Source organism: Myotis nattereri (genome assembly GCF_964212035.1).
Source record: "Myotis nattereri genome assembly, chromosome: 3".
NCBI classification, from domain to species: domain Eukaryota; kingdom Metazoa; phylum Chordata; class Mammalia; order Chiroptera; family Vespertilionidae; genus Myotis; species Myotis nattereri.
Window position 1 is genome coordinate 5,540,988 of NC_138077.1, and position 27,810 is coordinate 5,568,797.

The 27,810-nt window shown below is 46.2% G+C and overlaps 1 protein-coding gene across 1 annotated transcript; it reads left to right on the forward strand.

Moving 5' to 3' along the window:
- Nucleotides 1–324: 324 nt before the first annotated feature.
- LOC308517198 (adapter SH3BGRL-like) lies at nt 325–27,421 on the forward strand. The gene is made up of 7 exons (XM_081088264.1): nt 325–533; nt 8,678–8,863; nt 15,081–15,161; nt 21,520–21,594; nt 22,722–22,814; nt 23,916–24,065; nt 26,979–27,421. The coding sequence occupies exons 1-6, from the start codon at nt 489–491 to the stop codon at nt 24,030–24,032; spliced, it is 597 nt and encodes a 198-aa protein (XP_080944390.1). The 5' UTR covers nt 325–488; the 3' UTR covers nt 24,033–24,065; nt 26,979–27,421.
- Nucleotides 27,422–27,810: the final 389 nt, after the last annotated feature.

Sequence of the window (27,810 nt, forward strand, 5' to 3'; positions counted from 1 at the left end):
CGTGTGTTTGCCAGCAGCCCCGTACACACAGCCCTTTCCGAACCCGGAGCCGCTGTGTTCTGGGCCTTTCCAGCCCCCACCAGCGCCTCCCCTCTCCCTGCCGCCTCCGCCCCGCGCCCCACCCCCCTCCATCCCGAGGCATCTGTGCCCAGGGCTCTGATTGGTGCGCAGTGCAGCCTCGCCTTTTAGGGACTGTCGTCGGGCGTTTACAGTGATAAGGGAAAGGGTCCAGGGACTGCTTTTATCAACCAATCAAATATTTTCCTGACTGGTCCCCAAATATTCCCGGGCCAATGGCAGGGACAGGCCGGGATGCCTGGGCTGCTGGGGAGAGGCGGAGCTTCAGCTGCGGCAGGCGGGGCAGGGGCGCAAGGAGCGCGGAGGAGCGCAGGGCCGGCCAGCCCCGCCCGGCGCGCGCTCAGGATTTGTCTAGCGCCCCGCTCCGTCACGGGGGTGTGTTGGGGGGAGTCCTCTTTCCGGCTGTCGAAATGGTTATCAAAGTGTTTGTTGCCACATCTTCTGGGTCCATAGCGGTAGGTGTCGGATGGAATGTGTGGGCGTGTTTCCTAACCAGTTTTCCCGGGAAAGGCGCGGGGCGCCCCGCGCGGGCTCTAAGTTTCTGGGTGAGGGGGGAGCCGGGGAGCCTGCGCCCCTGCGTCCTGCGCTTGTGTTGAAGTGTGTGAAGTGTGTAAGCCGGTGCGAGAAGAGGCACGAGGGAGGGGGCGTGCTTGATTCTAGGATGTTTATCAAGAGTGCGTGTCCTGTTGTGTCGCATATATTCTAGAATCAAAGATTTTTGTGGGTTTGTTTCGGTGTGGAGTGTTTTTGCCATTCATCCTGCAAGATCGATAAAAGTTGCAAACAAATATGACACATTGTGTAACATATTTGGAGCTAGGAGAGCCAGATTCCTAAAATGACTCCTGGGTGAAATTACTTGTGTGTGCAGGAACCATACCGAAAGTGTACCATTAGCGTGTGTAATGCTATTATTTGAGGAAGATGATGTCACAGCGGCAGGAGCAAACATCGCTCAGGCCCCAGTTTTAAACGCTGTCGGCATCCGAGCAGACCCGACATGAGCCCTCAAAGCCGACCTCCATGCATTGCTTTTTCCTCGGGACCGGCTGGGAATCGCCCCTCCGCCTGTCCAATCCCAGCCTTCATTCTGGGCAAGAGAGACAGACCTGCCTTCAGACACAGGGCAGTGGACGGTGATTCAGGCTTTGGTACCGACATTTCCGCCAGCATTTTAGCAGAAGTTTGGGAGGCTGTGGAGAGAAAAGGGTTTGATTAATCCTGAGAGTTGGAGACCAGTGAGGGGGTGTTTCCTTGTATATCCAGGTCGCTGACATCTCGGGGCAGCTAGGGTTTCAGGCCCACGCAGCCGGGGACCATACCCCAGGTGAGCCGCTGGCGGGAACAGTTCCACGGGCAGCTGGTGAATGCCACCACTCCGAGGTCACCGTTTCCAGAGAGGGCGAGCCGAAAACCAGAGAAAGGAGCCGGGTATCTGACTGGTCAGCAAGTGTCTAGTGATTTCTAGAACATCTTTTAACAGAAAAAACGAGGAGAAGTTCCAGATGTAAAAACTGCAAAACCTTCCGTGGCTGTGGCTGACCTCAGAAACTCTTGGTTGACCTGCAGTGAGCACACATTTTTGGATTATTTAGGTGAAACGAATTTTGGAGGAAAATGGTTTTGGTGGGCTCTAAACTTGCTGTTGATATTCACTGCTGGACACTTTATCACTGACCTGCCAGCTTCTCATCTCATGTAGACCAGGTCATCCTTCCGGAGACGGTGAATACACTGGTGGATTTTTAGGGTTATTTGATATCCTACGTTCCTGAAGGTTGAGCTTGATGTAGTTAGCCTCGGAGGGCCTGGAGGGGTATCGTTCATTCCAGGATCTTGGAAAAGTCAGGTTAATTCTTGTTCCCTGAGCAAATGTTTTGGTGCCACTTGGAACCACGTGACCTTGGGAAGGTCATTTCACCTTGCACAGCCTCGATTTCCTTACCTGTAAAACGAGGACCCGCGTAGCACTCACCCGACAGGCTGCGAGGACTTAGGAAGTAACTTGCCGGGTGCCTGGCGTGGTGTCGGGTGCTTCATCAGTGCTTACTAAGTATTATAATTGTTAGTTACTGTCATAGTTATTAGCTCCGGTTAGTTAGTGCTAGAACAGTTATAACTTGTAGTTATTATAATTGTTAATATTAATCAATATTATAGTAGTTGTTAGAATTACTAGTTAACACTAGTAGGTCTGAGTCTATGATGATTATTTGTCCTAAGCCACATAAATGGAAGAATTTCTTTCTTATCCTGAGGCATGAGACCTGATTATTTCTGTGGGGTCAGTGCTAATGATTTTTCCGGGGGGGGGTGTGTTTCACTAGAAGCTTCTTTTAGGAGAACCGCAGGGAAGGTGCCAGGGCTTGGGCTGTGTGTGGTGCTGGCCTGTCACACCTGTACTCCTGTCTGCTTTCGCCTGTGTGTTTCAGAGACGAATTCTTGCCTGGGACCTCGTCAACAGGGCAGCAAGGCTTCTGTTACATGAATGACATAAATGAAAAATGACAAAACAAATGATAACTTCTTTATGAGGGATTACACATATAGCTCTTGGTTTTTTCTTGGTTTGTTAATCCTCACCTGAGGTTATTTTTTCCATTGATTTTTTGAGAAAGTGGAGGGGGAGAGAGAAACATCATTGTGAGAGAGAAACATTGGCTGCCTCCCGTACATGTCCTTGACTGGCTCGAACCTGAGCCAAACCGGCCAGGGCTATAGCTGTTTTAATAGTTGACATTAAAGTGAGGTTGCAGGTTTTTACGGTGAGGCCTGGGGCCGAGAGCCTCGCAGCAGGAAACCTGTGCCTCTTGTGGGACCCTCCTCCTCCCTGAAGGCCACTGCCCCCGCGGGCTGGGGGACAAAGGGAGAGCGGCTGGTCCTCACCGTTTCCAGTGCGCACAGCCCTGCAACCACGGTCTTTGGGACAGACCCTCATGGTGGCTCCTGGGTTCCTCAGTCCTTCCTCCGGCCCTGAGCGAGTGTAAGAACAGTGGGCAAACTTGGCTCTTGAATTACATGGATCTTAATTTGCTGACGCCTCAGCGTTGTCATTTTAAAATGGTTATCAGCCCGGCTGATGTGGCTCAGTGGTTGAACGTCGACCTATGAACCAGGAGGTCATGGTTCGATTCCTGGTCAGAGCACATGCCTGGTTTCGGGCTCGATCCCCAGTGTGGGGTGTGCAGGAGGCAGCCGATCAATGATTCTCTCTCATCATTAATGTTTCTATCTTTCTCTCCCTCTCCCTTCCTCTCTGAAATCAATAAAAATATATTAAAAAAATAAAATAAAATGGTGATCAGAGTGCTTACCTGACATGGTGATCAAGCCAGGTAACCGCGTAAGTGTGCTGCTGGGTGTGTGGTGGAGCAGCTCCTCAGTGTGTGGCACAGGTGCTTTCCCACGATCCTCCTGGATTCTCACCAGAACCGTGAGAAGGGCGCGCTCTATCCCTCTTGTGGGTGAGGCGGTCGACCAGCTGCGCCCCTGCTCGGACAGCACCCTCTGAGTCAGGATGGTGACGCAGGCACCTCTCACTCAAGGGCACTGTGCTTGCTGCTGCAGTACAGTGACCTCGGTTGGAAAGGCTCCTAACTGTACAAGACAATAAACAGGCGAGTGACCCAGAGAGCCCTCTGACACGTTAGTGTGACGACGGTGGCCGGGTGACCTCAGGACAGAGAGCAACGCTCCTGTCCGAGTATTTGTAACAGGAAGGAGGACAGAGCTCTCGGAGCCAATGCTGAGGCCCCAAAGGCTCCAAAGGGCACAGGCCCCAAGGACCCCCTGATCCTCAGGAGGGGGCCCACCTTCATGGGGCCACCATTGGCCTGGCACTCGGGGGGTTGGGGGGGAAAAGTGGGAGAGGTGGAAGGGGAGTGTGTCTGGTGAGGACTGCTGGGTGCTGTGCGTGCCCCTCCCCCTGAAGCCATGAAGGGAGGCGCCTATGGGACTGATGCCTTGTCCCTGGAGGTCAGCTCAGGAGGCACATGGAGAGGAGCTTCACTTTGACAGAGGGCCCAGGGGGGCTTCCTGAACAGAGACCCTCAAGGGGAGGGCTGCAGGGGAGAGTCCCCACCGCTCAGGGTGGGCATCAGGGTGTGGGCGAAGGCCACCGTGCCAGCCAGGTGAGCGAGCTCATGCGCTCCCTACTGCCCTCTCCCCTCTTCTGGCCTCTTCCTAAGACCCATCTCCAGCCCTGGCAGAACTCAAGGTCAAGGGCTCCAGCCAGATGCTATGCTTTTGGCCCAGTTGAAGTCCCTGGTGTTTGGGAAGTGCAGAGGGGCACATTTAATTTCTCTTCTCTTCTTTTGGGCGGAGGGCTGAGAAATAGCATTTAACACAGTGTCATGCACCCAACAGTCAGTTAACTCCCCAGAGATGCAATTGCTTGTCTTGTGAGAAATAACAGCAAACAGATCTCCCCTTCCCTTTTCTCCATCTCTGACTTCCTCACAGAAGAAACCTGTCAGGACTTCGGGAAATGTTTCTCGTCTATTAATCATGGAGTCAAGTGCGATCCCTTTTCCATCCCACCGCAGTCCTGAGGGGTGATTAACAGAGATGACAATAATGTGGGGGCCTTGGCCAGGCTGATTCGACTCCTGGGAGGTATTAAGAAGGGAGCAAGATGGGTTTGGACAGAATAAAGGATGTTGTCTTCTGAATATTAATAAAGGCAAAGCTGCCTAAAACGAAGACACCTCTACTCTTCAAACAGCAGAGTTACCTCTGACAATACCTAAAGGAATAAGCATTTATACAGCGGCAGGAGTAATCATGGCCAGGTTGGAAAGTATATAGAGAAAACACAATTCATTAAGGTAATAATTTAGTCCAACAACCTGTCATCAGGTCTGCAGGGATTTTGTAATATTCAGAATCCAGCCGTGCGGCTGTGGGCTAGGGATTTCCTGAAGGAGGAGAAGGTCAGGGCTCCCCCAGCGCAGCCTGGGGGGGGGAGGGCGCAGGGTGGAGGCAATGCAGGTCCTCCTCAGGAATGTGCCCGAGCGCTGAGGCCAGAAGCTCACGGAAAATTCCATCCCTCCACAGCTTCCTGTGTGACTTTTATTTTTATCTTTTGTCCACGCTTGCCCCAACCTGAAATAGATATTGTGGCACAAATCTTACTGATTAAGTGTTGTATGGTGGTTAATAGCTGCCTTTAATTTATTGATCTAGTGCTTTTATTTGCAATATCTTTGTTAGGTTGAGGGTACAAATGTTAATTAAAAAGCAGATGTGTGATTACCATTTATAGATATGTGTATATGTAATTTATATTAATTACATGTGTGTATATGTAATTTATATATAATTTCCTTTATGTTAAAATTTAATTTATTTAATATTAATTTTTATATTTATAATTAATGGAACATGTACGATCAAATCACCACCCAAACCAAATTATACAGAGTTTGTTTTTTGGTGATGATTTGATTCCAGGGCTTAAACATTCATATGTGCCTTACTTTTCCTTTAATTAAGAAATACGCTAGCTCTGGCTGGGTGGCTCTGTTGGTTGGAGTGAGTTTGATTCCCATCAAGGCATATACCTAGGTTTTGGGTTCGATCCCAGGTCAGGGTGAATGTGGGAGGCAACTGATCCATGTTTCTCTCTCACATCAATGTTTCTCTCTCTCTCTCTCTCTCTCTCTCTCTCTCTCTCTCTTACACACACACACACACACACACACACACACAAAATAAAAACGTATCTTGGGTGAGGGTTAAAAAAGAAATAGCACTCTATACCAGCCGTGGGCAAACTACGGCCCACGGGCCGAATCCGGCCCGTTTGAAATGAATAAAACTAAAAAAAAAAAAAGACCGTACCCTTTTATGTAATAATGTTTACTTTGAATTTATATTAGTTCACACAAACACTCCATTCATGCTTTTGTTCCGGCCCTCCGGTCCAGTTTAAGAACCCATTGTGGCCCTTGAGTCAAAAAGTTTGCCCACCCCTGTTCTATACTCAAGTCATTGATAGAATCATTCACTCTTGCAAAAATGAATAAAATAATTTGTTTGGCTTACTAATCTCTGTGAAAGGAATTGGGTTGAGCCAAAAGAGGGTTTGACTCCAGACATCGATTTGGGAAGGGCACGTGCTTTCACAGCACTTGTTTGGAATTCTCAAAGTCTGCTCTGCTGGTAAACAAGTGATATGAAAACAAGGGGCCTCATGCCCTATAGACCATTTTAATGACTGGATTTCATCATTAGGCAATATTCAGAGGACTTAAAAATTAAGTTATTGGATATTTTCATGTAAAAAATACTTATTTAAAATTTTAATCTTAGTTTAAAAAATTTGAGCATATTTTGCCTCTATTTTCTTTAGCTTGTTCTATATCTAGTTTGTGCAAATGAGTCCTTTACATTTTTTCACCTTAAGTAAACAGCTTATGAATCTACTTAAAAATATTTTTATTGATTTCAGAGAGGAAGGGAGAGGGGGAGAGAGAAAAATCAATGATGAGAGGGAATCATTGATCGGCTACCTCCTGCATGTCCACCACAGGGGATCGAGCCGAAACCCAGGCTTGTGCCATAACCAGGAATTGAACCATGACCTCCTGGTTTATAGGTCGAAGCTCAACCACTGCCAGGGCCGGCTTATGAATCTGTTCAGATGAAGAGCTTGGCACAGTCTCGGGCAGAGTAGAGAGTCAATGAGTAAGTGGTGATTGAGGTTGTTACAGTCTGCGGGCCAGAGTCTGCTGTAACTCGTTTACCAGGGTTTATTCGAGAGGGCATCACACATTTCTGTGATGGGCTTTGGCTGAAGAGAGAAAACTGTAATTGTTTCTGGAAAGGAGTTCTAAGCTGTAAGGTTGGCCACCTCCATCGGAAGTCATTGGCGTGAACCGGGGGCTGAGAAAGGTGCCGTGGCCTTCTCTCTCAGGTGTGGCCTTCAGAGTGGTGTGAGCCGGAAAGGAGCAATCTGTGGGGGAACAGGATGTTTACTGTGTTCCGCTGTGCGCCAGCAAAAAGCCTCCTCCAGCTTTCCCCACCAACTTTTCCTCTGTCCTTCCCACCCAGTCACCTCCCCGTGGGCTTCCCAGTGTCCTGTGCAAGTAAAGCTACTTTTCATTCCTGTGACTAAGTGCATGTTAGTGGGGGTATGCCTGGTATTTGAGTTTCATAATAAATGAACTTTTTTCTCTTTTCTTCTCTCAATCATCATTTTTCTTCATAACCAATTCTCATTTATTTTTTGGCATTAAAGCTTAACAAGGAAGATCCACACAGAAGCCATGACGAAAGCAGGTCTGTTCTTACTGGGTTGGCTATACCATGGTTTAAACATTGGTGCGATTAAAACTTCAGAAATTATGTAATCACTTTGTTTACCCTTTATAATGAAGAGGTGTGGTTCTATTGTTGTTGTTGTTTAAATACTTTGTGAAATTATTTGTGTTGTATAGTACAGTTGGAGAAAGGATTTATTTTTGAAGCTGTCCCAAGAGCACTTGAGAAGAACGTATATTTTGTGGCTTTGGGGTGAAGTGTTCTGAAGATGTCAATTAAGTCCATCTGATCTAGTGAGTCATTTAGGATTGCTGTTTCTTTGCTGATTTTTTGTCTAGCGGATTTATCCAGTGATGTCAGTGGTGTATTAAAGTCCCCTACTATGATTGTATTGTTGTCGATCTCTCCCCTGATAGCTTCCAGGAGTTTTCTTATGTATGTGGGTGCTCCTGTATTGGGTGCATATATGTTTATCAGGGTTATATCCTCTTGTTGTATTGATCCCTTTAGTATTTTGAAGTGGCCTTCCTTATCTCTTGTAATGGCCTTCACTTTGAGGTCTGTTTTGTCCGATATAAGTATTGCTATCCCAGCTTTTTTTTCATTTCCATTTGCCTGAAAGATATTTTTTCCATCCTTTCACTTTCAGTCTGTGTGAGTCCCTTCTAATGAGGTGGGTTTCTTGTAGACAGCAGATGTATGGGTCATGTTTTTTTATCCATTCAGCCACTTGATGTCTTTTGGTTGGAGCATTTAGTCCATTTACGTTTAAAGTTATTATTGAAAGGTACTTGTTTGTAGCCATTTCTATTTTTTTGTGGCTGTTTTCTTTCTGGGCTTTTTATTTCTTCTTTTTATACCAGTCCCTTTAGCATTTCTTGCATTGCTGGCTTGGTGGTGATAAACTCCCTTAGCCTTTTTTTGTCTGTGAAGCTTCTTATTTCCCCTTCAATTCTGAATGATAGCCTTGCTGGATAGAGTATTCTTGGATTCAGTCCTTTGCTTTGCATCACTTTGTAAATTTCTGTCCATTCTTTTCTGGCCTGATGTGTTTCTGTTGAGAAATCATTTGATAATCTGATGGGGGATCCTTTGTAGGTAACTCTCTGTTTCTTTCTTGCAGCTTTTAATATTCTCTCTTTGTCTTGTACATTTGCCATCGTTATTATGACGTGTCTTGGTGTGGGTCTTTTGGGGTTCATCTTGCCTGGGACTCTGTACTTGTGTAACTTTTTTCTTCCCCATATCTGGGAAGAGAAAGGATTTAAGTTATGTAAATATAAGCAAAGCATTAAGAAAAACTAGTCTAATAGTTACCTGTCTCTCCTTTGACCAGATTAGGAAAAAACAGCAAGAAGTAGTGGGCTTTCTGGAAGCTAATAAAATCGACTTTAAGGAATTTGATATAGCCGGAGATGAAGACAACAGGAAGTGGATGAGAGAGAACGTCCCTGGAGAGAAAAAACCTCAAAACGGAATCCCTTTGCCTCCCCAGATCTTCAACGAAGAGCAGTATTGTGGGGTGAGTGTTTGGTTTCTTGGAAAATCTTCTGTGTGTGTGTTTCTCAGAATTGTTTAAAGCAGATTAATTTGAGGCAGAATTTGGAGTTGTTCACAAACTTTCAGTTCATGACCTATTTCTACCATCCAATAGCTGGATGATAGAGCCATTGTGAGGAAGCAGCATTTAAGATTTACAAAATGGTAGAAACAACAAAAGGATGATTCAGAAGTTCTTGGGATTATTTTAGGTTCCTTATTTTATTTTGAAGAATTGAGGTCAGTTGTTCAAACAAAATGAGCCTTTAGTTGGCAAGGAATTCTAGTCCACCTGGCAGTGGACACATATATGCACCCACAAAACACAGGGCAAGTTTTCACTTGCATAACGAGTGATTTGCAGAAGTTAAGTCTTACTGTGGACACAAAATAAATTGGTGTAAATGTATCTAAGTAGTTTAAAAACTGTACTGGACATTCTGATTACAGTAGCAACTTTCTTTTCTAAATTTATTGGTTCATTTCACCACAAAATCACTTTTTCTTTAGAGTTTACAGATTCTATTTAGTACATCAAATTGTTGAAAAGACACATTGAAAAACTCAAAGGACTTGAGAGCCTGAGGATTGGAAGTTATTTTAGGGGTCATCTAAGGTCACTGTTCTTTTTTATAAAAATCCTCACCGAGGACACGCTTTATTGATTTTAGAGAGAGGGGAAACGAGGGGGGGGGCAGAGAGAGAGATATCAAGTGGTACAACTTACATATGTGCCCTGACCAGGAACCAAACCTGCAACCTTTCAGTGTACAGGACAACACTCACTCAACGAACTGAGCCACGCTGGTCAGGGCCTGCTGATCACCGTTCAGATGCAGTGACCAGGGCTCTGGAAATCAGAGGAATTGACCAGTGTTGTGCTGCTTCTCAAGGCTGGAACAGGGTGAAGGAATCTTAGCTCACCTTTTCTCTTCCTCCTACACAAACCTGCTGGTGCTTTAGGTTAGCTTCTCTTTATTATTTTGTTTCTTATCTAAAGCAGGTGTGGTCAGACAATAGCTGGAGGGCCAGGTCCTGCAGCTACCTGTTTCAGTCAAGTTTTACTGGAACACGTCCACACGGATCCATTCACCTGTTGCCCATGGCAGATTGCTCACCGAGGCAGAGTTGAGTAATTGCACCAGAGACCACAGGACCCACAAAGCCCCAACTATTCACTATCTGCCCATTTACAGAAACGCATGCGGAACTCTGCTTTCAAGCGTGAATTGTTTAGTTTGGCGGTTGACATTAGATTCCTAGGCCTGTGGTAACAGAGCACCACAAATTTGGTGGCTTAAAACCGCAGAAATGGATTGTGTTACAGCTCCAGAGGCCAGAGATTCTAGATCCAGGTGCCGGCAGGGCCGGTTCCTTCCGGAGGCTCCGAGGGAGAATCAGCCCCGGCGTCGCCCAGCTCCTGGTGGCCACGGCACCCTGGCCTGCCTGGGCTTGTGGTGCATCACTTCTGTCCCTGCCTCTGTCTTCACAGAGCATTCTCCTGAGTGTCTCTCTGTGTCTGCACGTGGCTGTGTTATAAAGACAACACCCTAAGCCGGTATGGCTGCCTCGTAACTAATTACATCTGTAACGATCGTATTTCCAACTCAGTCCCTTTCTGAAGTTCTGGGTGCACATGGATGTGTGGGGCCACTTATCAATCCCCTGCAGGGCTGCATTTCCTTGGCTGTGTGAGCTTTCTTCAGTGGCTTTGCTCAAAGTTTTGTGGACGTGGGGGTATTTTCAGTCTTTTTTTTTTTTTTTTTAAAAATATCTTTTTATTGATTTCAGAGAGGAAGGAAGAGGGAGAGATAGAAACATCAATGATGAGAGAGAATCATTGATTGGCTGCCTTCTGCATGCCCTTGACCAGAAATGAACCCAGGACCCTTCAGTCCGCAGGCTGACGCTCCACTGAGCCAAGGCGGCTAGCCGGCAGCGGTTCTCAACCTGTGGGTCGCGAACAATGAAAATACATCCTGCATATCAGATATTTACATTAAGATTCATAACAGGAGCAAAATTACAGCTATGAAGCAGCAACGAAAATAATTTTATGGTTGGGGGTCACCACAACATGAGGAACTGTATTAAAGGGTCGCGGCATTAGGAAGGTTGAGAATCACTGGGCTAGGGCGTATTTTCAGTCTTAATGTGGCAAGCGCTTATTTTGTGGAACCTACATGGTCCAGTCCTACTCTCTGTGGATTTGAAGTGGGGCATCCCAGAGCATAGAGAGGACTTCCTCTGAGAGGAAGACCCTCCCCTTCCTCCCACTCCTGTCCTCTCCCCGCCCTCCCACCTCCCACCCCCTCCCACCTCCCTACATCCTTCCCCCAGACCCACCTTCCTAAGACTTGTGGCTCTTGGTGGATGAGGAAAGTAGCTCTTTTGCTGTCATACTAGTAGATGTTACGTAGTTTTTCACCTTATTTGTCTTTTGAGTTTTTAAAGTGATGTTTTTTGGAATGCAGAACTTAAATTCTTTTTGTGTAGACAGATTTATTCATCTTTTTTCTTTATGGTTCTTGCAGTCTTGTTTAAAAAGGCCTTCTGTACACTAGAATTATTAAAAGCATCATCTCATGTTTTCTTTTAGTGCTTTTCCAGTGAAAGAAGGATTTTAAATCTCTTCTTATTTTAACCATGCTTTTAAATTAAGACTAGTGACAGTCAAGACAATATTGAGCAGTGTATTTCCAATCTATGTTAACTCAGAGAATAAAAGTTCTTTGAGGATTTTCTGCTATAAAAATAAAACCTTAAAGGCCTTTCATATCCTGTTTTGCTGTGATCTAGCACTTACAATTTTTTTTTAGTTGTGGAGGAGAAAGAAAGGGTGTTCCAAATAAGAAAAAAAAACCCTTATATTTAAAAAATATATTTCCTATTACAAATATGGGTCTAATGAGGTGAACATTCACATTATTTTATGTTTAAAAATAACTTTTCAGCATGTTCTGCCTTCACAGAGATATTAGCAGCTTATCTTACTAGCACTTTTGCTAACTTTGCTTTCCTGCAGCCTGTGGACAGTCTAACACAGCCGTGGGCAAACTATGGTCCATGGGCTGGATCCGGCCCGTTTGAAATGAATAAAACTAAAAAAGAAAAAAAGACCGTACCCTTTTATGTAATGATGTTTACTTTGAATTTATATTAGTTCACACAAACACTCCATCCATGCTTTTGTTCCGGCCCTCCGGTCCAGTTTAAGAACCCATTGTGGCCCTCGAGTCAAAAAGTTTGCCCACCCCTGGACTAACACAAGTGCATTACTGCGGCGGAGGGCTTTGTTTCCAGAGTAGGTAGAAACGATAGTGTGTATTGTAGGTTTCGATTTTTAAAAGAAAACTCAACGGACCGGAAGGACATGTCTGTTTTAAAATGGCATAAACCTGGATGGTCAGTCACGGTATCTTTCTACTCAGTTGAAATGTGCGCTGTAAGAATAACTCTGTTATTTAACTTGAAGCACTGGTCTCAGGAGTCTCCAGTGGCCACTCATGGGCCAGATGTGGTGTGGCGCAGGTGGAGGAAGCTCAGGGCAAGCAGTGGGTGTCTCTGTGCCCGGGCCGGGAGAGGGCTGCATGGCAGGGTAGTGCTGGGGCCGGTCTGAACTGCTGCTCCGGGCAGCACAGATGGAGATGTTATCCCATGGGCTTGGCGGACAGCTGTCAGCGGGGAAAGGAGACACCTGCTAGGGAGCCAGGCTCAGAGGAGGCCAGAGGAAGCAGCAGACGTGCCTGTCGCTGCCAAATTGGAGCCTGTGATCTTAGCCCAGGTGAGGGCAGGGGTGCATGTCTGGATCTGAGCACAACTAGAGGGGACATTCAGCAGAGAGGCAGTGTCCTCAGGGCTGCAGGGGAGGGCAGGACGAAGCCCAGTTAGTGCGGAAGGACTTTTCAACACATGGATGCCATTAAATTTTATGTCATTAAATATGTATGATGAGCCCGGCTGGCGTGACTTAGTGATTGAACATTGACCTATGAACCCGAGGTCATGGTTCAATTCCGGGTAGGGCACATGCCCAGGTTACGGGCTCGAACCCCAGTGTGGGGTGTGCAGGATGCAGTCAATCATTGATGTTTCTGTCTCCCTCTCCCTTCTTCTCTGAAATCAATAAAAAATATATATTTTAAAAAATTGTGATGAAATATGTCATATGATAATGACATATGTGTAAAGACAAGTAATAGATGAGCAACCATGTGCGCACCACCCAGTGTAAGAGGTGTGGTGTGCACAGACACGTAGACGTCCCCGTGTGCTTCTCCCCGTCACGCACACCTCCCTCTGCACCAGAGGCGGCAGCGTGTAGTGACTTGCGTGTTTATCATTCCCTTTCTTTTCTCTATCTGCAGTGTATATGTACCTAAACAATACACTGTTTTGTTTTGCCTATTTTTTATTTTATTTTGTTTTTGTTAATCCTCACCTGAGGATATTTTTCCATTGGTTTTTAAAGGAGGGTGGAAGAGAGAGGGAAAGAGAGAGAAACATCGATGTGAGAGAAACACATATATTGGCTGCCTCCTGCACGAACCCGGACTAGAGCCCTGGCTGGGAAGGAGCCTGCAACCAAGGCACGTGCCCTTCACTGGTATCGAACCCAGGACCCTCCACCAGCTGACGCTCTATCCACTGAGCCAAACCGGCCACGGCTGTTTTGCCAATTTTTGAGCTTTATATAAATGGACTTATTACATGTGTTCTTCTTTGACTTGCTTTTTTTGTTGTTGTTGTTGTTAATCCTCACCCAGGGATATTTCCTATTGATTTTTAGAGAGAGTGGAGCTGAGGGGGGGGGCAGGGGGGCAGAGAAAAACATTGGTGTGAGAGAGACACATCGATTGGTTGCTGCACACGCCCTGACCAGGGCCAGGGATCAAGCCTGCAACTGAGGTTCACACCCTTGACCGGAATTGAACCCAGGACCCTTCAGTCCGCAGGCTGACACTCTGTCCACTGAGCCAAACTGGCCAAGGCTTGACTTGCTTCTCTCACCAACATATTTTAAAGACACACCCACGGTGATTGGTGGTGTTCATAGTTCATTTATTTTCACTGCTTCAGAATGGACATCAGAGTGTGTCTTAGTCCATTTGGACTGTGCAACAAAATACCACAGGCTGGGTAGCTTATCAGCAACACAGGTATTTCTCACAGTCCTGGAGGCTGGGAAGTTCAAGGTCGAGGTCCTGGCACGATTGAGTTCTGGTGAGGACTCGCTTCTGTGCTCACTCCCAAAGGCCCCACCTAATGCTGTCATCTTTGGGGGTTCGGACATTCAGACCAAAGCAGTGTGGTTTCCGGTGTGGGCTGTCACAGTGCTGCTAAATGGGTGCTCTCCACAGCTCTCTGGTGACGGGTGAGTTTCCCTCGTTCCTGTAACACGGGGTCGAAAAGCTAGGTCACAGCTAGCAGCATGTTTAGCTTTAATGAATAATACAAAGTGTTCTTTTATTATTTTTTTGTTTATATTGATTTAGAGAGGAAGGGAGAAGGAGAGAGAGAGAGAGAAACATCAGTGATGAGAGAGAATCATCGATTGGCTGCCTCTTGCACACCCCCCACTGGGGATCGAGCCCATAACCTGGGCATGTACTCTGACCAGGAATCGAACCGTGACCTCCGGGTTCATAGGTCGACACTCAACCACTGAGCCACGCCAGCTCGGCGACTACCTGGATTTAGGTCACAGTTGTCCCCATTTTGCCAAAACAACCTCTGCGCTAAGCCCTCCATAATCCTGTGGCTCCTGGTCTCAGAAAGCGTGAGAGGAATCTGGGTCCTTAGAAGCTACTATAATAACAGCGGAGAAACCCTGTGCTGCTTTAGTCTCTGCTGGTCAGGTCTAATCCATGGGCCAAGTTGTGAGGCAATCAGCCAACGATGTGCAACTCCTGGAGAAGCCTTTTACTGTGTATAGCTGAGTCTTAGCAGTTCCTGAGCACGAACATTGTGTGTGTGAATTCTCAGTACACTGTAATAGGCACAAAGTGTGTGAAAACAAATGTCAAGTTCACAGTTAGATTTCTTAACTTTGGGATTAGTCGTCTTTGGCCACGCAAACTGGCATAACGTTTTGTGTTGGCTTCTAAATTAATGGCAAATAAAAAAAGAGATCAACTTAGGTAAAAATCCTGGCTCACAGGTGTGCAATGGGCTTAAACATTCTTTTTCTTTGCTTCAAGGATTTTGATTCTTTCTTCTCTGCAAAAGAAGAGAATATTATTTATTCATTCCTTGGTTTGGCTCCCCCTCCAGGCTCAAAGGTAAGCTTGAACACCTTATGGGGTCCCAATACAGGTCCTAATGAATGAAGCTGGAAATCTGTTTAATAAATGAGGGTATTTAAACCAACATGATTTTAATACACTCCTTATTCTGATGAAGTCTTATGCATAAAGATAATGCAAGCTTTTTACTAACACATGTTCCAAAACTGTACTTTTCATATTTTTGCTTCATTATATTTTAGCATAAAATAAAAATAAATAATAAAGTTTTACAATGCTTTAAAAAAAATCATTGCACTCAATAGTCTTAAGTGTGCTAATTAAATATGTAAAAATATGAGTTACCAGGTTGTGTTTATGAAGTTTTGTTATGAATTGACTTCTTATATAGCTTATATTAGTTAATTCTATAATGATACATCCACTATTTTAATTATTTTTTATTTAAAATAAATTAAACTCTGATTTTTTAGTCTGATAAAGAGGGAAAAAGTAAGATCTGGATTCAAGATCAAGATACATTTTTATTAGTTTTCTCCCCCCGGTACTGTTTCATCTTTGATTAGGTATAATCATGTCTATTAAATCAAGAATTATGCTAATAAAGTTAATATCATGAATTCCTCTATGATGCTCACCGGCTTCACCCCATGCAATGGCCACTGCATTCCTTGCCTCTACCAAGATCTCACACAGGACTTTCCGTAGATACAAGACATTCTTTCTTAATTCATTTGTTTGTACCCACCTTCATTTCTAAAGAGATTTGTGATGACTGAGCCCAAGTCTATTCTCACTATAGAAGAAACCATTCAAAATCCGACCTTGCAGAGATGGGCTTGCTTTCACATGTCAGCAGTCTCAGGTAATGGCACTGGGGTGTCTTAGCGCTGGGCTGACACACACAGGCCCGGCACTAGCACCTTCTCCAGGTGGTAACATGCAGATTCCACAGTTGTTTTTGAAAATTTACTGGCTCAGAGTTTTTTATTATACAGGACCCTGCAGTGATTGTCATCACAAAATAGCGCTCTTTCTTCCGGAGTGTCTCTTTTAGTTTTCAGTGAGGCAGGCCGAAGTGCCTGGGCATCTTATGGGCTTTAAATGTGACTCCAGATTGCCCCCTGCTAGGGCAGAGCGTGAATCCCGCTGCGCCACGCTGCACCCGCTCCACTGAGCCAACCGTCAGCATGCTTGATCACCTTGATTTTAGGGCCATCAGATCGTATTTTTAAAAATTGTTTCTGATTTTATTGTGCTATGGAGAGGGAATGTGGTGTGAATTTCCATCACCTTTGTAGCACAATGTGTATTTTTATTTCCCTATGAAAAGACTGTTTTGAATATTAAAAATTAGTTTTCTTAGCAAGCTAATGCGTGTATAGTATTGGGAAGGTCAAATAGTGCTACAAGGATTATCGCAAAAGCCGCAGGCCCTGCCCCAACCCTGCGGGTTAACGTTTTCTCCAGCGGCTGCTCCGGTGCAGAATTCTGGGTGGACGTCATTTGGCCTCGGAATTGAGACGGTGCTGGCCGCTCCGCGTTCTCTAGTCCCAGAGTTGCTGCTCAGAGGCCTGACGACAGTCTGTCTCTTGACCATTTATTTGCACCTGCGTTTGTTCTCATTTCTGGGAGGTTTCAGGATCCTCTTTTTCATTCTGAAGTTGTCTAACGAGGTGCTTGGAATAGGCCTTTTCTTCATATTTGTGCTGGGCCCTTGCCCGGCCTCCTTCTGTAGAGTGTAGACCTGCCCATTTGGAGGGGGAGGCAGTCATTACAGAGAAATGATGAGGCCACTGTTTCTTTCCCATCCCTGTTTCCCTCCCATGAATTAAAAAAAATACCATGAATTAAAAACACACACAAACACATCTATTTATAAAGCTGTATGTTTATCTCCATTAGCAGTACATATGTTCTTCTATATTTTTTTAAAAAATTAAATCTTTATTGTTCAGATTATTACATTTGTTCCTCTTTTTTCCCCCCATAACTCCCCTCCTCCCAGTTCCCGCCCCACCCTCCGCCCTCACTCCCCACCCACTGTCCTCATACATAGGTGCACGATTTTTGTCCAGTCTCTTCCCGCATCTCCCACACCCCTTTCCCCCCCCAAGAATAGTCAGTCCATTCCCTTTCTATGTCCCTGATTCTATTATAATCACCAGTCATTCTGTTCATCAGATTATTTATTCACTTGATTCTTAGATTCACTTGTTGATAGATGCATATTTGTTGTCACTTTGTTGCTCATAATTTGTATCTTTACCTTTTTCTTCTTCTTCCTCTTCTTAAAGGATACCTTTCAGCATTTCATATAATCCTGGTTTGGTGGTGATGAACTCCTTTAGCTTTTCCTTATCTGTGAAGCTCTTTATCTGACCTTCACTTCTGAATGATAGCTTTGCTGAAAGTAATCTTGGTTGTAGGTTCTTGGTATTCATCACTTTGAATATTTCTTGCCACTCCCTTCTGGCCTGCAAAGTTTCTGTTGAGAAATCAGCTGACAGTCATATGGGTATTCCCTTGTAGGTAACTGAGTTTCTTTCTCTTGCTGTTTTTAAGATTCTCTCTTTGTCTTTTGCTCTTGGCATTTTAATTCTGCTGTGTCTTGGTGTGGTCCTCTTTGGATTCCTTTTGTTTGGGGTTCTCTGCGCTTCCTGGACCTGTAAGTCTATTTCTTTCACCAGGTGGGGGAAGTTTTCTGTCATTATTTCTTCAAATAGGTTTTCAATATCTTGCTCTCTCTCATCTTCTGGCACCCCTGTAATTCTGATGTTGGTACGTTTGAAGCTGTCACAGAGGCTCCTTACACTATCTTCGTATTTTCAGATTCTTTTTTCATTTTGCTTTTCCGGTTGGGTGTTTTTTGCTTCTTTGCATTTCAAATCTTTGACTTGATTCTTGCGCTCCTCTGGTTTGCTGTTGGGTGTCTGTATAATATTCTTTATTTCAGTCAGTGTATGCTTAATTTCTAGTTGGTTCTTTATCACAGCATCGAGGGTCTCATTAGATTTCTTGTAGATCTCATTAAGTTTATCGGCAGTTTCCAGAAACTTATTGAAAGACCTTTCTTCTATATTTTTAATGCCAAATTGGTATCATATTTTTTGGAATGTTCTGCAACTTGCTTTTTAAAAACAACAACATTGTTTTGAGATGTATCCGTACTAAAATATGTACATCTATTTCAGCTTCTGCTCTGTTTCATCTGATCCCATTTAAAAATATTGCATCTCGGGTTTTCGATCCTGCCCTGGTTTGTGATTAGGTACCGTCACATTGCATGATATTCTCCCTCACTGAGTGGAAGAGCGGGAAGGCCATGGGTGAGAAAACCGGCCTAGAGAGACCCCGGAGGCCGGCTAGTCCCGGTTCTTCTCTTCCCAGAGGAGGAGCTTGAGGCCCCAGGAGCTGAGGTGATTGGCACAAGGCTCGTCCAACAATTAGCCGCACAGCCCGGCTAGAGCCTCTGGTGCTGTCAGTGTTCATAGGTGTTTATGTGTGCACACGGGAAAGTCCTTCAGGTTTCCCTTGGGAAGACAGACCTGATGATTTATGGAGATGATATTATAGCATCTCCGTAAATCATCAATTGTCAGAGCGTCCTTTTGTAGTAAACAACATTGTGGAGAAGTCAGCAAGGAAATTAATCTTGTGCTAAGGCTAAAAATAGACATTTGACAATTATGTAGAAATGTATGCTTATGAAATGAGAGTAAGCACTGTCAGCAGCGTTACTGCTTTAGACAACTTTTCTTGTCTTGGGCAGGTTATACTAGACCAAGTAGCAGGCCAGTTTCCCAAGAGGCTTTGTCAGTAAGCTTTGTGGCCATAAAGTCCACCTTCGTGCTTCACAAGCATCTGGTCACATCTGATTAAATGAGCGCCGTTCTTCACCCCACACTCCAGTCAAGGCCTTGGTTGCATAACCAGTTTCCAATTATGCCCTGGTAATAAGGAACACAGATTCTTACTGAGCCAGGCAAATTACTGTATTGCCATAAATAGTGAAAAGACTCAATAAGAATTGTTAAATTCTGGAGGGGTCAGGCAGAGAGAATATCATGTACAAACATTTCCTTTCAACTTATAAAAGCAGAGTCTATTGCATTGTTGTGGTTTATAAGAAGCTTAAGAGGAAAGACAGAGGGCTTCCTTATATATGCAGAATATAGAACATGAAGGTGACATCAACAGTATTCCAAACAAAAACAACCATCTTCCCTCGTCAGTTCATTCAGTCTTGTGTAATTGATTCTTGTTCCACTGGATCTGGGGATAGTAGTCTATGAACCCATCTGCCCCTTGACTGCAGTTGTGGAAATCCTGACCTAGTCCACTGGTATGGCCTTAATGTTCTTTAAGTGATGCCATCAGAAGCCTGTGCCCCTAAGCACATGGCAAGTAATCTTTTTCTGTGGGGCTCTGAGCAGCCATTCTACACGGAAGAGGAACCATACTGGCCTGTAGCTGATTGCAAAAGCTTTTAGGGAAGCATATAATTAAACAAGCTAAGGAATATATCCATGGATGACAAAAGACCTAAAATGATGGTGGTTAATTTATTACTGGTAATTTTCAGATGTGAAAGGCTTGATGAGAATTATAACAAGATTAATGCACCGGACAAGAAATTTGTTTTTTCCCCCACATGTCATGCAAAAAAAATAAAAAGTTAATCCAAGAAAGTTTTAGAAAAATATCTACATACATAATCACAAAGGCTATTTAAAAAAAAAGACAGCAACAATTATATTTTATTTGAAAAAATGGGTGAATATAGGAAAATGTTAGTTTTCTAGAGACATACTATACTGCAAATAGCCAAAGCATGTGTACCATGCAATATACCATGAATGCTAAGCATATTCTTACCGTATGTGGTAGGGATATATAAAGATGATCAATAACGAGATCTAGCAGGCCTGGTCCGAGTCACCTGTATATTAATAAAGCTGTATGTAGATGACAGGAATCCCTAGTTGAAAACCACTGTCCTAGAACATGCTGCATGTATTGAAATAGTTTTGCCATCACTCAAAATTGCTTTCAACAGAAGCACTAATTCTACCAGAAAACGAGTATCGAAACTTTTGGTTACACGTCAGTTTTGGCTAGATCGAAATGAAAGAAGTAAAGTTATGACCAAGTTAACACTTAAAGCAAATAACTGAAGTTCTGATTGATAACCTGTACCATCATTGTCAAATGTCAGGCGAAGAAGCACTAGGATCCGTGCCTTTTATGCCTTATTTTAGTCAGGGGAATATTGTTAAGATGCCAGTGGAAGCTGTCCAGGTAAGTCTGTAAAGAGATTTCCCCCTAACTGGTAGAGACAAGTTCGGTCACGGCAGTGTTAGAGCATTGCATTTACAGAATGCTGTCGGGGTGGACTGTTTTACCTGAGTCATTCCCTGGGCAAGGGGCCTGGAGCAGAAGGCGGGAGTGGCTCCCCAGAAAAGCAGCGGCAGGTAGACCAGGACTACCTGACCGCCTTGTCCCTGCAGCAGCAGCAGCCACAGGGCACGTCGGGTCTTAGCGACTTGGAGCTGGCCCAGAAACTGCAGCAGGAGGTACCAACGGCAACAAGGGGCCCAGCCTGTGCCAGCACGGGCCCTGTCATCACAGGGGAGAGGAGCTCCACTTGGACACCCGGTGGGAGAGCGGCGGCCCAAGCAAGGGTCTGATTGTGTCCTCCTGTAGCGCTGGGTGCCTGGTGCCCGGTGCCAGGCTGCCCTGCCTCTTCTTTCAGAGGCCATGGCTATTTTGCTTGCTTTCCCAGGTCAACCCCTGAGATATGCAGGGTAACTTATTCATGGACTATTGGGGATCCGAGCAGGAAGGAAATGTCAAGGTCAGACTCAGTGACATCCTTGCTCACTCGCTGCGGTCTTCTCTTCCTCCCAGTCACCCAGGGCAACAGTGGGACTGCTGGGGTGAGGATGCCTGGTCCCCAACCCCCTTTCCCCAGAACATCCCACTAATATACAGACTCGGGCTCCAGGCGGAGGTCCCTGCCTAGAATGCGTCTCCCCTGCGTACCCCCTGACTGGTGGGGTCCTTCTGGCTACCCTGCGAGTCCGTCTCCCTCTGCTTCAGGATTTGGTTTGGGTTTCTATCTTCATTATTGTAATGCCTTCCTAGGGGTTTGGAAATAACACTTGTCTCATGAAAAAAAAAGGGCAAAACATATATTTGCTATTTTATGTGCCTTTATTTTCTTGTCTCTAAGGTGTGAGTGGTAGTGACTGTCCTGACTGAGGTCACAGCGCTGTGGCAAAGATAAAATGAGGGATGGAGACAAAATAACTGGGATAGTTAAATGCTGTTGAAATGCAAGCTATTATATCCTCAAAGAAATTCTCACACACTTTCAATCCGTCTGATGCAGGCGACAAAGCCGCCCGAGGAAGAAGCGTCCCTGCCCAATGGCGAGGTCGTGGGCGAGGCGCAGAGCACCGCAGAGGTAAGAGTGGTATCTCGGACCATCTTCCCGCAGACCAGTCTCCTCAGAATGCCAACGTGGTCCTCATCTTTCTGTATCTGTCTGTCCGTTCTCTATCATCTGTCTGTCCTCTGTCCTTCCTTCCATTCCTCCATTGTCCGTGTCTGTCTGTCTGTCTATATGATCTTTGTGAATCTCTAATATGATAAAGCCTCCTTTCCACACGAACAACAGAAAACAAACACTGCCTCGACGTGGAACCCTTCGGCGTCTCTCTGTAAACCTTCCGTGGTGAATGGAGACTCCTCACATGGGAGGTGATTACAGTGGGGCTTTGACTTATGAGTTTAATTCGTCCGAGACTGAGCTCGTTAAGGAGCTCATTAACTCAAATTACTCTATCAACTCAAAGCAAAAAATCGGCCGAGAGACAGCTGGTATCTCAAAAAACTCGTTAGTCGGGACACTCGTAAGTCAAGGCCCCACTGTACTCCGTCACGCTCGCCAATCAGACCTGTTGAATCTCACCCAGAGCTCCAATGAGCAGTTTCGATGGGGGGCAATCCTATACCCTAGGACAGTGGTGGGCAAACTGCGGCCCCTTGAGTGTGGCTCTTCCACAAAATACCACGTGCGGACGCGCCCGTACAGTGCGATTGAAACTTTGTGGCCACACTCAAGGGGCCAAAGAGCCGCATGTGGCTCGCAAGCCGCGGTTTGCCGACCACGGCCCTAGGACAGCGATTCGAACTGCTGTGCTGCGTGAACGTGTGAAACAGGCAGTACCTGGCTATGTAGTCAGGGGCACTCACCTCTTTCCCTTGGACTGTCAAGTCAAAAAATGACAACAGCCAACACAATAGCTGTCTGGTGTGAATGAATCAAAATCATACTATTAAAAAAGTCAGATTGGCAAAAAATGTTACATTTTTCGGTGTGCTGCAGAATTTTAGTAGTGAGTTATGCGGGCCAGGAGATGAAAAAGGTGGGAAATGGCTGGCTGGCAGCCAAGTGGCCTCATCAGCAGGAGGCCTGCGTTTGCTCTGTGTACGTGCTGTGTATCCAGATAAAGCCCACAGCACGTATGGCCTGGGTTTCCTGGGAGCTTGTCTCAGGTTAGTGACACAGTGGGTTTCCTTTACGACCAGGGAACAGAGAAGGCTGGAGAAAGTGGAGAAAATGAGGCACCAAAGGAGGACAAGGAAGATGAGGGCGACCTCACCGAAGCCCAAGAGGAGAAGGTGAGTGTTCGCCTTTGCACCGCAGTCTCACTGGCCGCAGCTCTGTTCGTGAGCACGTGTGAGCTCCTCCAGGGGCAGGAGCCTGTCTGGGCACAGGGGTGAGGGTGGAGGTGCGGCGCTGGGAGTCTCGCCAGGGAGGAAGCAGGCAGTTTTCACCGAACGTGTTAACTGCTGTGCTGGAGGTGGGTACGGGGCTAAGAGGAAGTCGGAGGAAGGACCTGAACCCAGGTCTGGCGGGGGAGGGGGAGCAGTCTCCACAGGACTTCCACTGTTGTGGTGTTGTTAGGCTCAGGTGGGTTCCCTATAAAACAAGGGGCCTTATTTCTTGGTCACGATGCCAAGATGGGTGCCAGCTGCTTGCTGACGGGCGGGCAGCGTTTGGGAGGCAGATCGGGGAGGGCTGAGAAGACCATGAACTCCCGCCGAAGACGGTCTGGGCTGCAGCTTCAGACCCACAGAGGGGACTTCCGGGCCCCTGACAACTGGGGGGTGGGGGGCTAACGGGGCGTGTGGATGGTGCCCGAGGAGTGAAGGAGGAAAGCAGAAGGCCCCCAGCTTCCGGGCACTCTCTCGGGCAGGGCCTGCAGACCTGGGCATCCCAAGAGCTTTGTGGAGCCCTGGCAGCTTCGTGCTTCTGTGGTTCTCATCAAGGTCCATGATTTTAGGTTGTGTTCTCTGCCAACCCAACCTCTCCACAATCTCTGCAGACCTTGGCCGGTTGTGGTCTATAATCACCCCACTCGGCTTCCCCACCACCAGTCGGAGGAAGGGTGCATCCTTGGGGGGCAGGTTGGCCGAGGTCCTCCAGGGGCTCCGAGCCTGGTCCCTGTGGAGCCTGAGGACCCGGAGAAGCAGGTCTGCCCTGATCCCCAGCCGCCAAGGCCAGCTGCCTCCCAGGCCTCCCCTGGCAGCCCTCGGCGTCCCCCATACCACACCTGTCCTCACCCTGGCCACGCGCCACCCGGCGGCCTGCCTCCGGGCCCTCCCCACCGGCGCAGGCTTCCCACCCGGAGGCTCCCGACCAGCTCCTTAGGAGAGAAGCACTGTCTGTTGACCCCTCGCTACTCCTCTCCGTAATCAGGTGATTTTTGTTAAAAACAGGCAGGAGAGGTAACGGAGGGAGCAGAAGGGGACGCGGAGGGAGAGGAAGCTGAAAAAGGAGAAGAAGCAGGAGAAGGAGGAGAAGCAGGAGAAGAAGAAGGAGGAGAAGATTCTTAGGCCTCTTGTGCTTTATTTCTCCACCGTTCCCAGGTAGCCGCGCCGTTCCGGGGCGACACTTGTCCAGGAGTAACTCTCTCTGTGCTCCGCTTAGTGGTAATGGAGTGGGTTCTAGTGCAGAGCGATGCCTCGCCCCCAGGCCTGGGCTGCCCTTCCGGAGCCACAGGGCTGGTGAACTCGCGCACCCCCTGCTCGGGCACCGGGCAGGGAAGCCTACGGTCGAGAAGGCTTCCAGGAAAAAGTGTTCCTTTGAGGAAGAGTTTGTTTGGTACTTATTTCCTCCTCTTTCTCTGCGTGACCTTTATTTACGGGAAGGTACAGGCAGTGTCCTGTTACCGGCCTTCTCTGACTACTCTCCTGACCAAAATACTTACATATTTATAGGGGAATGGCAATGGAGATCCGTAACGATGGCAACACATTGTAACTTTAAAAAACCACAAAGCCGGCTGCTGTTCATGAAAACAAATATGGCTGGCAGCTATCTAGTGATGAGAGCTGGACATCACATATTCACTTATAAATATTAACCAGGGCACTCATGTAGAGACACCGAGGAATACAGTGGCGTCGCTTCAGGGGATCTCTGACCAGGGCGCTTGCTGCCTTGTAGTTTTAAGCTTCTACTGACCACGGAAAAGAATTCTGTAACGCTTTACGGTTTGGTAAGTGCCACAGAAATATATTCACAAGACAGTGGTAGTATCTAACGACAGTGGATATCAGAACATGGGGGAGATGCTCAACATCGTGGGCCATACAGTAAGAAGGAATGTGTGAACTCACCTAAAGATCCTAAGTGCTATAAAAATACCTGGTTTCACAAGTCATATAGCAAATCCCTATGTCAGTGGTTCTCAACCTTGGCTTGCACATTAGAATCACCTGGGAATCTTCTTAAAATCCTGATTTCTGGGCCTCATCCTTCGGATATTCTGTTTCTTTGTTATGGGGTGGGGCCACAACATGAGTAACAAAGAAACAGAATTTCCGGAGGATGAGGCCCAGAAATCAGGAGTTTAAAAAGATTCCCAGGTGATTCTAATGTGCAGCCAAGGTTGAGAACCACTGCCCTATGCAAATGTTAATTATTATTTGACCCTGCAACCAATTTGAGGTGGCAGTTTGCTTTGGTGCTATCAGAGTTCTTTTTACATTTTACATTAAAACTAAGAATATTTTTAAGTCTCCTTAATGTCCATATTATGCCTCTACTGACACACGTAAGACAGATTTGGGGCCTGTTGATGTCAGGGGCGCCGGGGAAGGAGAGAGTGAGGGAGGAAGCCCTCAGCCACACAGTAGGTCTTCAGAAGGCTCTCTGATAAAGCTCAGAGCCTGTCTAGGGAAGGGTGGACGAAGGGTTCAGTTGGAGAAGAAACAAGAAATCTCCGGTGCTTTGTAAATATCCGCTAACAAATAACTCCACGCTGTGTGCCAAAGACCAATTGGAATAGCACAGGTTTCCCCTCATAATATACTTACGCTTAGACATGAAAAGCTGCTGTAAAATCTTGGCGCTTAATCCATTCTGAGGGAATCTTAGAGCTGGTGAGAGGAGCCATCACAATTTACTATTGGACCAGGAACGTTTCATCACTCATTTATTTAAATTGCACAGAGAATGTAGCCCATCATCGGATGTTTTCCCAGGCGGGCTCTTTGATGTTCTGGACGCATGGATTTCTACTTTAAGGCCTAATGTTGTCGTTTTGGGTACGAGCCCTTTTATTTTTCCATCTGTTGCTATTATTGAGAAATCTGTTGTCAGTCTTCTTAGTGTCCTAATCCCAATTTCTGAGGAATGGGCTGGGGCCCATTTCTGTGAAAAAGAATATCAGCAAGGTTACTTTTCAGAAGTTCATCTGAAGAATGGTTGGAAAGGAAAATATACTCATATTTGCCTTTATACAGAAACCCCCACAAAACCACAAATAACCCCAAACTTAAAAACCAAACAAACCTGTAGTAACAAAAGACTCACATGTGCTGTTTAAATTTATTTCTAGGCACTGAAATAAGTAAGGTTCTTTAAGAATGAGGCAGTGTTCATGTGGCAGCTATAAAACAAACACCGAGTGTGAACGGGCACAGCTGAGAGTCCTTCATGGAGGCGGATGGCTTCATAGGCTGATTGAAAAGAGAGCAACTGCAGCTGTGGCAGCAGTGTTTTTGGTGGCTTCTAGTTTGGAATTTGGCCAGTTTTTCTGGTGGCTTCTAGTTTGGAATCAGTGGTCTGTCCTGAGGTCAGAGTGCCTGACAGTGAAGGAGGGAGTCAGGCAGCTCCCTGCCCCCTACCCCTGACCCCTGCAGAGACTCAACATCCTCCTTTAAAATGCAACCTGGCAACGCAATCCAGCTGCCAAAAACAAGCCCATCTCATAGCTCATGGATAGTCCAGGCCTTTTCCTTGAAAAGGTGGTTTTCAGGGAGAGCATGGCAGTGCATGGAACTATGCGTGAGGCCTCATTTTGTGTTTGAAATGGATGCTCAGTTGGTGCCCCTGAGAAGGCCGCTACTTACCTCTGCCTGAATCTACCTCGGGCCATTTATTATTGTTTGATAGACTGACTGACTGGTTGTAAGTGGAAACACCGTGTATTGAGAGCTAGCTGGACTTCCTGCAGCAGGCAGGGAGGGGCCCAAAGTGGGCCGCCCTACCACGGGCGCTCCATTCATTCCCCATGAAGACACAGCGGGCACCGTCACCGAAGCTGTCGCCTTCTTTAAGGTGTCTGATATGTGCTCATACAGAGGAAGATAGGAACCTGGGTGATTTCCCAAGAGAAACATATACTTTCCTGTCTGCACTTGGGAACAAAGGATGAGTAGTGGGTTATGGAATAAAAGGCAAATATTTCCTTACATGATAGATAATGAATATTGTGCCAAACATTCTCTGTCTCCCTTTAACAGTTGTCTCCTTAATTTCCCCCTTTCTTTTAGAAAACCCAAGTCATGAAGCAACACTTCAACTGTTTTGCCACAAACCAGACTCAACAAACACTTTGGCCCGAAGCTAGCCCACCTCTCAGAACACCCAGGGCTCACCGAGGAATTGGACTATCTGACACAGTTCGGTGTACGTGGATCCCTCTTCCTACCATATCAACATGAAGTTCATTGTCAAGACAACACGTGCATACCTTCATGGGCCTGACATTTGGGGCCTTTGCTTAATTTTCTCTCTTCTTTTTTTTTGCTCTGCATGAGTAGACCTTCTTACTAATACCCTGAAAAAAAAAATGATTTCAAAATATAGAATTCCTCTTTGTGCTATGCCAAGAGTAATCCTTTGTATGGGCCTTCTGCTCTTGTCTCAGAATTAGCTTTCGAAACGTAGCGCCTTCCAGAGAACGAGCATACAAATAAAGATGAATAGCAAAGACCTTGACCGAGGAGCATCGGTTTCTTAGCTTTGGGTCTCTCCTGTCTGCCTGAACTCATGTATCTGTCGCCACATCCGAATCCTCAGCAGAACTTCTGTCTGCATCGGGGTGGGTGTTTCCCGTTTCACTGATTATTTGCTGTGTTTTCAGATGACACTGATGGTCTTGTTACGTCATGTTCTGTATCACACACGCTGTGTGCGCCATCTCGGAAGCCTTACTCGGCTGTAACGCGATCACCCACACGTGTGGGGATAACAGTGAGGACAAATACATTTGCAGCCCAGGGCCCTTCACCCGTTTTTGCGCTGAAGGGCGCGGCTGCTGCTTTTTCTCCTGCCGCTGATTGATTTGCAGCCACGGCTGCCTGTGCCGAGCCGGTCCTGTGA